This window comes from Bison bison, unplaced genomic scaffold (assembly GCF_000754665.1).
Source record: "Bison bison bison isolate TAMUID 2011002044 unplaced genomic scaffold, Bison_UMD1.0 scf7180017864105, whole genome shotgun sequence".
NCBI classification, from domain to species: Eukaryota; Metazoa; Chordata; class Mammalia; order Artiodactyla; family Bovidae; genus Bison; species Bison bison.
In genome coordinates this window covers 1095546-1109913 of record NW_011494677.1, presented here as the reverse complement: position 1 = coordinate 1109913, position 14368 = coordinate 1095546, and the positions used below count along the sequence as shown (strand labels likewise).

At 43.5% G+C, this 14368-nt stretch overlaps 1 protein-coding gene across 1 annotated transcript in view; it reads left to right on the top strand.

Annotated features, from left to right (window-relative positions):
* The first annotated feature begins 3839 nt into the window (after positions 1-3839).
* The window catches only part of ASH2L (ash2 (absent, small, or homeotic)-like (Drosophila)), a 28001-nt gene continuing 17472 nt past the window's right edge, over positions 3840-14368 (top strand). Inside the window, exons 1-6 of the mRNA XM_010838779.1 lie at positions 3840-4071; positions 4725-4791; positions 5790-5935; positions 9171-9259; positions 9522-9616; positions 13567-13662. Coding sequence (XP_010837081.1) covers positions 3881-4071; positions 4725-4791; positions 5790-5935; positions 9171-9259; positions 9522-9616; positions 13567-13662 — 684 coding nt within the window. The 5' untranslated portion in view covers positions 3840-3880. The remainder of the gene's footprint in view (positions 4072-4724; positions 4792-5789; positions 5936-9170; positions 9260-9521; positions 9617-13566; positions 13663-14368) is intronic.

Below are 14368 nucleotides of genomic sequence, written 5' to 3'. Positions count from 1 at the left end.
ATGACATCAGTCAAAATAATTGCTTCTTAAACTTATTAATGTCATCTAAAATAATTAAATCTTATATTGTGAAACAATGGGCTTCCCTGGTGGCTGAAACAGTAAACAGTCTGCCTGCAACGTGGGAGACCTGGGTTTGATACTTGAGTCAGGAAGATCCCCTAGAGAAGGGAATGGCTACCCACTCCTGTATTCTTGCCTGGAGAATTCCATGGACAGAGTAGCCTGGTGGGCTATAGTCCATGGGTCACAAAGAGTTGGACACAACTGAGCAACTCTCTCTCTCACATACACACACACACGCGTGTGCATGTGCTTGGTGAAACAATGGTCACAATACTATTTTAAAATGTGTTATTTAACATTTGCCATTCAAGTCAGAGACAACACCCCAAGCAAAGAAGAGGAGGCAAGAACGAACTGAATGTGGGTTGGGGAGCTGATCCTTTTGAACATTTTAGAAAAGTATATTATGAATAAGATATCATGGTTTAAGAGGGAAAGAATTCCCTGCATTAGACCTCATACCGACGAGCCAAATGGGATTCTAGACTGTGGGCCCACCAGAAAATATGCTTCTTTTTAACCAGGACTACTGAATCATATGCACCCACATAAAAACTGCAGGAAGCAAGGTTTGCAGAGGAGACAACTTTGATGTGGGTCTTGATGTAATGCACGTGGATGTGAGATGGAGCAAAGGGCAAACAGGATGCAGGAAAGCAGAGCAAATGCAGGGAAGCAGGACCAAACCCAGGAAGCTGCAGATGGGGCAGGTCCTGCTGAGTGTGGTGGGCTCCCACAGGACAGGGAGACCACTTGCTGGGCGCTCTTGAGCATGGAGCTGAGTCTGACTTCTCTCTGAAAGGCAGTAAGTACCTTCCTCAGGCAAGAAGTGATTCAGTGGTGTATGGAAGGACTGGCCAAGATATACTGGAGTAGGAAAGCCTGAAATTGGGGAGATTCAGTTGAGAGTTTCCAAAACCGTGTTTCTGTGTGTGCATCCTAAACCTCCAACCCGGTGCTCTGTTAGTGATTTTAATTTTAATTAACCTTGAGGAGGTGCCCAGTTTGGTGGATGTCTTGCTTTCAAAGCCCAGAAGTTAGGTCTGGTTCCTCCTTGCCTCGTCTACCTTTACTCACAGGTGAGCTGGTCATGGAATTCTCCTGAAGTCTTGATGCTCAAGTGATCTTCAAGTACTCTCTTAACTTCTCACCATTCCAGTTCCTGCCTTCTCCAAACTTCAACACGGAATTCTTCATTTTTCCAGTTCCTCTGCTTTCTCAGGTACCATGGTTAAATCATCTGAACAGCTTTTTATCGTCTTTGATTGTTCCCCAAACTGGCTCTGTTTTACCTACGAGGCAACAGTGAAAACTCCAAGGTTTCCGTTCATCTTTGCTGTTATATGTATGTTGGAAGACAGCATGGAAGACAGAAATGGAAGCCACAGATGTATAGGCTCAGAGCTCAGCCAACAATATTTCCCCTTGGTCTCCTGTTCCCCTATCAGTAACGGCATCTTTGTTCCACTGCCCCTTCTTTCCTCCAGTCTCACGAGATGGAGCCCCTCCTTGCCATCAAGAATAACCTCTCCATCTCTGCCAGTTCACTTAACTCCGCACCCACTTTCTTCACAAAGCTGCTCCATCAACCACCACGCCTCCTATATTTTCAACCTCTCCCTTCCTATTGACGAGTAAAGCTGTTTCATCAGTCTACCCTCTGCTCCAACTCTGCATTTCCTTCAGAAATTGTTCTCTCCATCCAATTGTTCTCTCACCTTCAGAGCCAAACATGTATTTAGAGACTATTTCAAAGCCACTGAGACAGAGCAGGGAATCGTGTAACACTCAAACGAATTTGACAGATGTTGACACTTTGCTGTATTAACTGAGGTCTCTTCTTTATAAAAATAAAAAGCATCAGGAAAAAAGAGGAAATGTGCGTCTGCACACCTACGTCTACTTCTAGTCCTCTATTCATTTCTCAATCCACTGCAATGTGGATTCTGCCCCCACCAATTACCTTTTAATTTTTCAATTAATTTTAGAGTTGCAAAGATAGTTCAAAGAGGTCCCCCATATAATCCAGCTTCCCCTACAGTCAGTATCTTAAAGCACAGTACAGGGAACAAAATAAATTTGTTATAATACTTATCATTTAACTACAGACTTTATTATTCAGATTTCACCAATTTTTCCACTCGTGTCCCTTTTCAGTTCCAGAATACAATCCAGGACCCCACTTCAATATAATCGTCATGTTTCCTTGGTCTTCTCCAATCTGTGAGTTTCTCAGTTTTTCCTTGTCTTTCATGATGTTCACAGTTTTGAGGTGTACTGGTTACGTATTTTCAAGAAGGTCTCAATTTGTATTGGGCTGATGTTTTCTCTTGATTAGTCTGGGGTCGTGAATTTTTGCAAAGACTTCCATAGATGAAGTAGAGTTCTCCACTGCCTCACATCAGGGGATAACTGATAACAACATGACTTCACCCACTGGTATTAACCTTGACCACTTGGTTAAAGAGGTGTTTGCCAGTTTCCCCACTGTAAAAACTACTATTCTCCTTTTCCACGTTCTGTTTTAGAAGCAAGGCACTAATTCCCTCGCACACACTTGAGGGACTGGATAATTCAAATTCTACTTGCTGGAGCAAGGAGGTATCAAAGATTTTTGTGGCTATATGTTAAAATTGCCACTATAATAAATATTAGGGGGAGATACTTTGTGCAGTTATTGTTTCTTCTTAAAAGTTTCACCTATTTGAAGCATGTATCACCAACAATTTGAAAAATAATCTGTATCAGCCGGTAGTATCTACGAGCTACTCCTTCAATTTTGTTAAAAGCAAGAAATTGGGAAGAAATCAGAAATCAAATATCTATGTATTCCCAATCGTTCTTGTGTGTGGTGTCCCAGAGGTTTCACAGCCTGGGACAATACATCACGGAGTCAGACTGGATTCCGCGTATGACTTTCTTTTGTAAAGTGGTAGAAGAGTGGAAGTGAAAGTGTAAAAAATAGGGGGAAAGGTGTATCTTTAGGCAGCTTTCTAGAAATTACGATGTAAACACTGATTTCCTGAAAGATGTCCTGGCTCTAATACTTCCAGGAGTTTGGATACCATGACTCCGAATGACTCCGCTCATTCCAACATCACCTCCCTGCACTGTCGTTGATTCCTCAAGTTCTTACCTTTGGCCTATTACCTGTCCCTTTCTCTAAGGACCAAATTTCTCTATATTCATAAGTCCTCCAGCACCTTAACACTCAGGCTTCATTTTCCTCCTCTTAACGGTATTACGCTGCTTGCAGCTTCAGGAACACAGTGCTTCCGACTTTTTCCGCCTGGAGACTCCATCCACGTCCCCTCCCCGGCGTAGATGGGGCTCTGGGATTCAGTCCAGGCGCCCATCTGCAGATGTCACTAACCTGCTCAAAGTGGCAGATCAGGAGGACAACTTACGATAACAAACTCCTGGGGTGGGAAGGCATGTTCCACCTCTAACGGTGAGAGGCGTTTGCAGAACACAACACAGCGTCCAGGGCCTCTAGGCCGCCAGCGCTCTCAGGGTGCCTCATCTGCACGGTGACTTGCAGTCTCGGCCACGAAAATGCGCTACGTCCACTTTCATACGAACTGCGTCCTAGAAAAAACCCAGCAAGCCCCGACCACCTTCCGCGGGCTGCATTTGTAGCTCTGCAGTCTCCAGGTCCCGCCCGCCCGACCTTAAAGCGGACTTGGAGAGAGCCTTCCCCAGGCAGACGGCGGACCCACCGTGAGTCCTTTACTGTTTGAAGGTGAGCAGGCCGGCGAGCATCTCCCGCGAGAAAGAGGTAGTATTCTCGCGAGAAGTCTAGAAGGCGGCAGTGATGGCGGCGGCGGGAAGCGGACCAGGACTGGGAGTGAGCGCAGGACCAGGCCCGGCAGCAGCTGCTAATGCAACACCGGCAGAAGAAGGGGAGACGAAGCAGGCAGCAGCCGTAGCGGCCGCTCCAGCCGGAGAGGGGACGTCTGCTGCTCCAGCCTCCGCGGAGCCCGGCTCCGGAGAGGCCGAAAGCGGGTAAGGCACCCTGCGGCCCGAGGAAGACCGGGGTAGCGGGCGGGAGGCCGGTCCCTTCTGAATCCCGCCGCTCCCGTGAGCACTCCCACCGTCCCTCCTCCGAACCTAGGCCTGGCGGCCAAAGGCTCGCCCTGCCTTTACCGGGGCCTTCGTCCCGCCCGCCGCTATACCCGTCCTCTCTGAATCGTATCTCAGGCTACGCCCCTTTGCACACCTTTCCCGGTTTCTCGGCCTCCCTCCCAGCCCTAGGTCCCCCGGCAGGGGGTTGGTAGCTCCCCCGCCCGCTTTTTTTTTAGCAGGAACCCTTCAGAATTCCCAGAGAGGGAAATCACTTTGTACTGCCAGGCTGGAAGGAGTATCGGTCCCTCTGAAAACAGAGATGGAGAGGTGCATCTCTGCGAACCTCCCCAGGGACTAGTTCTGTCCGCTGTAGACTTGTCTGCAAGGGCGGTTAAGGTTTCCTTGTGCCCCACGGGCTTGAGTTCATCTTGGCCGCCTTCTTCCTAATGCTGAGCATCCTGTCTGAGCATCGGCTTGGCTGAAAAAGAGTAGGGATGTGAAGTTCAGCTGTACTTGGATCATCATCTTTGGGAATAGGCGTTTTCAGGTTTTCTTCTGAAATTTCTTCCATGAATGCTCTCCTTATTTTACAGTGATGCAAACTCGGTTGATGTAAGTGGTGGCTTGGAGACAGAATCCTCTAATGGAAAAGATACACTTGTAAGTATTTGAGTGTTTCTACTGCACAGTCAGTAGGATTGGTTTTTTAAAGAGTTTGTGTGTCCACCCCTGCCCTAGCCGCCCCTCCATTCAGGTCTTTTGTTTTCTTTACATCCGTGATGCTGTGAATTTGTAGGGAATGGGCTCCAACAGTTCAGACTCCTTTCCTTTGGTTCTCACACAGTGTGCTGCTTTGGGTGAAGCAGGCTGGCGCTTCAGTTGAGCCCAAGTACATTTCAAGTACTTTTCTCTTTGACGTCCTTCTTTTTCTGATCCTTTTCCGTCATACGTTTCAGGAAGGTGTCTCAGCTGTTAGTGTTCTTAATATGCTCAATACACACATAAATTCTCTTGGCAAGAATCTTGCCCTTAACTTGATTGTTTACAATGATGCCAACGTGGTGGGTAACATTGTAGACTCTTCCAGTTTTGTTCTGCAGGGTATTCATTTTTGAACAGTGCCCATTTCTTTGAGGAGAAGGCAATGGCCTCCAGTACTCTTGCCTGGAAAATCCCATGGACGGAGGAGCCTGGTAGGGTGCAGTCCATGGGGTCGCTAAGAGTCAGACAGGACTGAGCGACTTCACTTTCACTTTCATGCATTGGAGAAGGAAATGGCAACCTACTCCAGTGTTCTTGCCTGGAGAATCCCAGGGACAGGGGAGCCTGGTGGGCTGTTGTCTGTGGGGTCGCACAGAGTCGGACATGACTGAAGCAAGTTAGCAGCAGCAGCATTTCTTTGATATCTACAAGATTACCTTTCTTGTAGATTTGCATGTATGTGGCCAAAGGAGCAGCTCTTATGTTTTCTAAAAGGCCTAGAGAACATGTGGGGGTACCCTTCTTCTCTCCCTTTGCACTGGTCATTTTGGCAAAGTACTGGAAAATAGCAATTCCAGGCAAAAGGGTTGTTTGTGTTTTTTTTTTTAAGTTTTTAAGCGAATCAAAAATACAATCAGATCAACTGACATGATTCTCTGATGGTTCTGTGGACACAGGAAGGTGCTGGGGATACTTCAGAGGTGATGGATACTCAGGCAGGCTCTGTGGATGAAGAAAATGGCCGTCAGTTGGGAGAGGTAGAGCTGCAGTGTGGAATATGTACCAAATGGTTCACAGCAGACACCTTTGGTATAGATACCTCGTGAGTATTTTTCAAAGTCCTTTGTGAGAATTGCTGTGTTAAATAGTAGATCTCAACATGTCCAACAGATGGTCCCACTCCAAGGATCGAACCCAGGTCTCCCTCACTGCAGGTAAAGATACCATCTGAGCCACCAGGGAAGCCCAGTTAGGTGTGTGGGCAAATGTAAATGCATAGGATTTCCCATGACTCCTGATTCTGGTTCAGTGAGTAGTAGGATTTGAATCAGAAATTGTTTTAATAGTCTGAGCATGTTTTTAGTCTACTAAGGGCATTGCCCTTAATAGGTAGAATGGTAGGTATTATCTTTGTCTTTGTGCTTAGGAGACAAAACTGCAATTACAAAGCATTACATAAACAAATTTGAGACAGTACCATTTAAACCTTGTATTGGATATTGTGGATTTGGGGGAAAGGATTGGCGTACATGGTGGATAAAGCCTGATGTCAAAAATTTGAGATGGCAGGTGCCTCTTCATGCCTGACATCCTTTTTCCTTTTGGTTTCTAACTCACTCCCTTTAGGTGTCCTGAATTCTCTGCTCAGCAAAATCAATTTCCAGTCTTTGCCTCTCTTCTAGTGAATTAAAATCATATTAAGAATTTGAGAATGAAAGGCTCCTTATTCAGGAGATTCAGTCAACAGCTAGCAAGAGAGCATTACTGACTCACTGTCTACCGAAATGACTATACTGCTGGCTCCCTTGGGTGTTCTTTCCATATTCAAATAAATTTATATAAGACTATCTCAAAAGAGGGCTGCATTGTTTGTTCTGAAACTAACGTCCCTTGGGTTGGTTTGTGAAGAAATACCTTCCTTTATAATCTGTTGAATGCCTTCTAGTTAAAAAGTTAAAAGTAGTGTTAATATACTAATTAACATGTGACTGTTGATATTGAAGGATTGAATGTTTTAAACAGAAAGAAAAATACTGAGTGGTCAGAAGAATTGATCTTGGTAGAAAGACCTAAGAGAAAATATACAAGCTGGTCAGTTAGGAAAGACCTCAAATTGGGCCACTTTCACAAGGAGAATTTATTTGGATAAACAGGGCCTAGGAAAGGAAATTTACCAGAGAGATAACTCGGAGGGATGCAGAGACGAATCAAACCATAGTTCAGAGGTTTGCTGGTGACCAGTGTGTACCTGAACTTGAGAAGTTACACCTAAAACCCAGTGGGTTGGACAGATTATCTTTTATGGCAGATGGAGGGAGTGAGTGAGTGAGCTAGCAGGGTATGAAAAAAACTGCTCTAACCACCTGATCGTGTTTGTTAATAATTGTACACCTGCCTCTCTCTCCTGTAAATGAGCTTACCACAACAGGCTGTTTGCAGAAGGGGCTGTAGAGAGAGGTACAGGTGAGGGAACTTGATCTTAACATTCATAAGGATGTTTCTTACTTCCTTGAATGGTGGTGGTAGACACACACCTGGAAACATCTCTTTAAGGATACGTTAAATTAGTTTCGGCAGAACTGAGCTGAAGATAGTCGCACAGTCATGTCTGACTCTTTGTGATCCCTTGGACTGTAGCCCTCCAGGCTCCTCTGTCCATGGAATTCTCCAGGCAAGAGTACTGGAGAGGGTTGCCATTTCCTTCTCTAGGGGATCTTCCTGACCCAGGGATTGAACCTGGGTCTCCTGCACTGCAGGCAGATTCTTTACCAACTGAGTTTCAGCAGAGTCCACGATAAACCTGTCTTTATTTTGATTTCTTCTTTTCCAACTTAAACCAGTCTTTGGTTTCTCTGTTGCTTTCTCCTTTGCAGGACCAAGCTTTTCCTATGCTTTTCCAGTCACCAGCACAGCCACCACGCTGCACTAAGGCACGGGTCCTGTTAGCCCCCAGTTCCTTCCACCGGCTTCTCTGCCTTCAAACAGTCAGGCCTGCTTTTGCCCCCAGCTCATGTCTTAGGAAGTGAGCTGACACCTACCAGGAGTCTCAGTGGTTAGGACTCCTTTCACTTCCTGCCCCCTCACATAAAATCAGCCCCTAAGCTTAACCAGTTTCTTTTCTTCTTGTATACTTGCTTGTCCAATTTTGTTATTTCACTCTATGTGAGGCCTTTTTTTTTAACCTTCTGTAACTGCTGAAGAAGCTTCTCACATATTCCCTTTTCTAATCTCTTCCTCCCTTCAGACCTGTTCTATCACCAAACTTTCCGCTTTCACCACATGGCTTCCCCTTCAAGGTGTTCCTGTTACCCACAGAGAAAATTCACTTCCCCAGGCATGTGAGGCCTCTGCTACTTCCTACCTTTCAAGCCTTTCAGCATATCTCTGACAACTCCCCTCCCCTGGTCAAACTGGTGTGCACCAGATTGCCCCTTTGCCTCCAAATTTGCAGTTTCTCATCTATACATGAAATAGTTCACCTACAGAAAAGAAAAGCAACTTGTCTTTCCAAATCCAGTTCATAATTTGTGTCCTCAAAAAATCTTCCCTAACTCTTAAATCTGAAGTTACTACTTCAGTCCTTTAAATTCTTAAAAACAGGACTTTCCTGATGGCCCAGTGGCTAAGACTCCACATTCCCAATGCAGGGGGCCCAGGTTCAATCCCTGGTCAGGGAACTAGATCCCACATGCCTCAACAAAGATCCCGTGTGCCACAACCAAGACCCAGAGCAGCCAAATGAATAAATATTTAAGATAATAATAATGTGTTTCAGAAAAGAGAGTGAATGTTAAAAAATAAGTAAATAAAAAATAAATTCTTAAAGACGGTCATCTGTAGGATTCATTTGGTAATGAGGCAGGTAATGTTTTTTGACTTCTGTGTTGTTCTTGAATACTTATTTACATTTTGAAGTTAATCTTTTTATACCTCTGTCTGCCCTTTCCAACAATTTTATTGACACTTTACAAAGAGACTTAAATATAGATATTTCAGTGCAAAGATATTCAAAGAGACTGCTTTGTCTTCTTCCACAAGTGTTTTTAGGTGTTTAAAAACTGTAATAAACTAGCCTGGATAGGGGCTCCAGTCAGAGCCTGCCAGATGTTGAATCAACTGTGGTGGATAATGTCCTGCTAAATTTTTGTGACAGAAAAGTTCAGCTATTTGTAAAACTACAAAGGGCCCTGTTTTGGTACCCTTTTCAAGTTTTAAGAGTGTGCTACTATATTAGCATCATTATCTAACTTTCACTGAGGGAAAGGATCCCTGTTGATGTACTTCTTTGAAGCGTGTGTTCAGAGGTTCACTAATGTGCGGAATTTGGCGTTCTCCAGATCCTGCCTCCCTTTCATGACCAACTACAGTTTCCACTGCAACGTGTGCCATCATAGCGGGAACACCTACTTCCTCCGGAAGCAAGCAAGTAAGGACGAGCCCTGGAGGGCTGCATGGTGACCTCCTCTGGTAGCCGGCAGAGAAAAGGGATCTGGGCTCAGCCAAGTTGGGGAACCTCTGCCACAAGGCTGGTAGAATTTACCTTGGGGCTTAGCTCTGGATGCCTGCTCCTGTCCATTTTAGATCACATGATGCTGTAGTTGTTAATCTGTGGACCATCTGGTTGAATATTCCTCTGGTGGCAGGAATATATTACTACAGTAACTCTTTCTTCCTTTTTGCTTTTATAGACTTAAAAGAAATGTGCCTTAGTGCTTTGGCCAACCTAACGTGGCAGTCCCGAACACAAGATGAGCATCCAAAAACCATGTTCTCCAAAGATAAGGTAGAGATAGAATTACTGTCATTGCAATCATGCCAGAGAAGCAGGAGGAACTTCTGAATACAGTGGACCCTTGAACAGCACAGGTGTGAACTTCACTGGTTCACTTACATGCGGATTTTTTCAGTATATACATACCACAGTTCTACACAACTCAAGGCTGGTTGAATCCTTGGGTGTAGAACCATGAATACAGAGAGCCAACTGTAAAACTCTAGGAGGATGTTTGACTGTGGACAGTCCAGTCCCCCTAACCCCATGATTTTTCAAGGGTCAACTGTACAGCCTGACAAGTTCTTTTCCCCCAGTTTCTATGAATATATGACTGTAGATTCAGTGATTCCATTTTTCTCATTTCGTGTGATTTACTAACTTCCTGGTGTGTGTTCATTATGTCATTGGCTTAGCTCTTAGAAGGGTGAATCTTTAAATAGTTTTGATTGGCTTTACAGAAGCAAACAATTGTCTGTTCCACGATTAATAATCAGATTTTGAGGTGAACCTTCTCAGCTTAGTTTGAGCTGTTTTCATGGATGCCTATCATAGATTTTGTTAGGGAAAAGGTTGACTTATTAAAAATATATATATATCCTTTATTGTTAAACCACATGACTAAAGTCAGTATTTAAAATTAGATGGTCAGCCCATCCGTGAGTCTTTCCAGACTGAAGCACCCTCTCACCTTCTCTCTCCACATGCTGATATTTTCTATTCTAGTCAATGCTAGCTTTGACCTACAAGATTGATTGTATACCCCACTAATTGACTGCAACCTACAGTTTGAAAGACACTGGCTGGGGACTCCCCCTTCCCTGGTGGTCTAATGGTTAGGACTCAGCTTCCACTGCCCGGGGCATGGGTTCAGTCCCTGATCGAGGAACTAAAATCCCACAAGCCGCATGACTTGACCAAAAGAAAAAGAACAGCACTGGTTGGTATAGGGTGTTTAGTTCAGTTCAGTTCAGTTCAGTTCAGTCGCTCAGTCGTGTCTGACTCTTTGCAGCCCCCTGAACTGCAGCTCGCCAGGCCTCCCTGTCCATCACCAACTCCCGGAGCCTACCCAAACCCATGTCCATTGAGTCAGTGATGCCATCCAACCATCTCGTCTTCTGTTGTCCCCTTCTCCTCCTGCCCTCAATCTTTCCCAGAATCAGGGTCTTTTCCAGTGAGTCAGCTGTTCGCATCAGGTGGCCAAAGTATTGGAGTTTCACCTTCAACATCAGTCCTTTCAAAGAACACCCAGAATTGATCTCCTTTCAGATGGACTGGTTGGATCTCTTTCCAGTCCAAGGGACTCTCAAGAGTCTTCTCCAACACCACAGTTCAAAAGCATCAATTCTTCGGTACTCAGCTTTCTTTATAGTCCAACTCTCACATCCATACATGACCACTGGAAGAACCATAGCCTTGACTAGATGGACCTTTGTTGGCAAAGTGATGTCTCTGCTTTTCAATATGCTATATAGGTTGGTCATAACTTTACTTGCAAAGAGTAAACGTCTTTTAATTTCATGGCTGCAAAAACCATCTGCAATGATTTTGGAGCCCCAAAAATATAGTCAGCCACTGTTCCCACTGTTTCCACATCTATTTGCCATGAAGTGATGGGACCAGATGCCATGATCTTAGTTTTCTGAATTTTGAGCTTTAAGCTAACTTTGTCACTCTCCTCTTTCACTTTCATCAAGAGGCTCTTTAGTTCTTCTTCACTTTCTGCCATAAGGGTGGTGTCATCTGCATGTCTGAGATTATTGATATTTCTCCCAGCAATCTTGATTCCAGCTTGTGCTTCCTCCAGCCCAGCGTTTCTCATGATGTACTCTGCATATAAGTTAAATAAGCAGGGTGACAATATACACCCTTGACGTACTCCTTTTCCTATTTGGAACCAGTCAGTTGTTCCATTGTTTAGTGAGACCAGTATATTCGGGATCAGACTGAGTAAGGCCTTTTCTGCTAAACAAACAAGTTAGGGCTTAATCCTGAAAGCTGAGGGAGTCATCAGAGGGTCCACCTTGCCCCTGCCCAGCTTTTTTCCTACATTAAAAAGAATGCGTTTAAACAGAGGTGTGCTATGATTAGATTTGTTGCTTGGTTTTTTTCCTTCCAAATTGTTATTTTGAATTTTTCAAATATACAGAAAAATTCAGATACAACAATAAATGCCTGTTTATTCCTTATCTAGATGTGCCTGCTGTTAATATTTTGCTGTGTTTGCTTTATCTACCAATATGTATATTTTCCCGATAAGCTTATATGAGACTTAAGGCTTACAAGTATAATATCTATAAAATTGTAGATATTATACTTTATCCAGTGTTCTCTCATAACCACAATACAATGACCACACTCAAAAGAATTAATGTCAGTGCAGTTTTCTTATAGTTTGTGTATTTTGTGTATACAGTGTACATTTTCTCAACATTATTGTGTAAATAATGTCCGTCATAGCTTTTTCTTCCAGCCAGGACCTGATCAAGGATCACACATTGAATTTAGTTGTAATGTCCCTTTTATCTCTAGAGCAGTTCCTTTTTTCTTTTTGGTTTGCTATGACATTTGAAATTTTGAAGAGCCTAGACAGTTGTTTGCCATGATGTTCCTCAATTCGGATTTGTCAACTTGTTTCCTTATGCCTAGGTTTAGCTTAAACATTTTTGGCAAGAATATTATGTAGGTAGTATGTGTTTTTCTCTGTATTCCATTAGGAGACATAAGACATTGCTCTGTTTTATTATTAGTGATCCCAAATGTGACCACTTGATTTCTCCACTGTAAAGAGACTCTTTTTCTTTGTAATCATTAAGTAATTTATGGTTAATACATGGAGTTCGTGTGAATATCTTGTTCTCGCTACCCTTTCAAGCAGTGGTAATTGTAACCACTGATTATCCCAACCTCAATCAGTTAATGGAGTGGTCCTTGTACAACAGACTATATTTATTGGTTACAGTTCTTTTGTAAAGAAGAGCCCCGCGCCGCCCCCTCCCCCGTCCTCCCCGGTCATTGTTGTTGCTATTGTTTGTCTTTAGTTTTAAGACTCGCTGATTTTTATAGTCCATCATGGGATTTCTGGATTTCTGATGCTCAGATCTGACCAGTGTAGCCCCATCCTGGCTGACTTCAGACACTTTTTGATATGTCCCTATCAGTCTGAACTCTTCTTACCTTCTCGAACAAGAAGACGTTCCAGTCTTCCCTTTTCCCTTATACTTCCCCTAATTCAGCCTGGCTCCTTTGAGTAAAGCTTCCATGTTCACGGAACTTAATCTGGTGAAAGACGTTAGTGGTAGGTTGGGGCAGGTGGGCTAGGGGGGGGGGATGGTTGGTGACAGAGGATGAAGTTCAGACACTGTGTTAGTCGTGTAAACAGAGGCTGGCGAGGACCACAGTTGGAGCAGGAAGGAGGCCTGATTGGTGAACATTTTCTGGAATTTTAAAGTTCACTTGGTGACTGCTGAGATGTGCAGGTTGCATGAGAAGGATGAGGGTGACTCCGTGTGTCAAACCTGTGATTCTGGGTGATCCTGAGTGCGAAGAGCAAGAATAGAAATCTGCAGAGCAGATTTGTGAGGTGAGGTTCAAGGTCAGTCCTAGTCACATGGAGTCTGAGGTGCGTGCAGGATGTCCAGGTAGAGATGTCCCCAGCGCGGAGGAGCAGGAGCTCAGGAGAGAGGACACCAGGAGACGAGGGCACATCTTTTCCCTTTAACCGGATCATAAGCCCTGTGTGGCTAAGAGTTGTATGTGCTTGTTTGAAATTCCCCACAACTTACATGTTGTTCACATGCAGTTATATATTCATTCAGTTATTAAAAGATGAGAACCATGTATCTGTCTTTTGATTCTGATGAGATCTTTGAAAATGCAGCAGTTTTGTGTGTGTGTGTGTGTGTGAGCATAATTTTGAAAGCAGCTATAAAAGCTTTAATATATTTTGTTTTAAAAATCAGGATATCATACCGTTTATTGATAAATACTGGGAATGCATGACGACCAGACAAAGACCTGGGAAAATGACCTGGCCAAATAACATTGTGAAAACTATGGTAAGTCAGTTAAAATTGACTAGACTCAACATTTAGAAAACCAGTGTTCCTTGTAAGAATTTATACTAGAAATTATATATATGTATATAAATAAATGGATTTTGTTGGGTGTTTTTTTTTTGATGGTGTTCTCACTGACATAACGTGATGACTAAGAACAGGAGAACAACAGTATTAAATCTTAGTAATTGTAAATTTTAATGGTTTTCACACTAAATCAGTAAGTTGCATGTAGTCTTAAGTGAAGATATGGTAGTTTTATGTACACTGCTGAATGCTTTGTCCATTGCACTTTGGCAAGTATAGTTTTATGACTAAATTGGAGACAATTGTTTGATTTAAAAAAACAAACTTTATTCTGTACATTATTGTTGTTAGACTTAGAGCACCTGGGGAGACATCAGCACAAGCTGTTACCACTGTGTATCTCTGTGAGGTGTGGGGATGAGTGAGTTATGAAGGATGGTGGCTCTCATTTTTTCAAGTTTCTCTACTGTTTGTATTTTTTGACGGTCATGCATTAGTTTTCTAATCAAAGAAAAACAGTACTGGTGTGTGTTAGTTTTTTTTTTTTGTTCATGGTTCACATATTGCTGAAGCCTGGCTTGGAGAATTTTGAGCATTACTTTAATAGCATGTGAGATGAGTCCAATTGTGTAGTAGTTTGAGCATTTTTGGTATTGCCTTTCTTTGGATTGGAATGAAA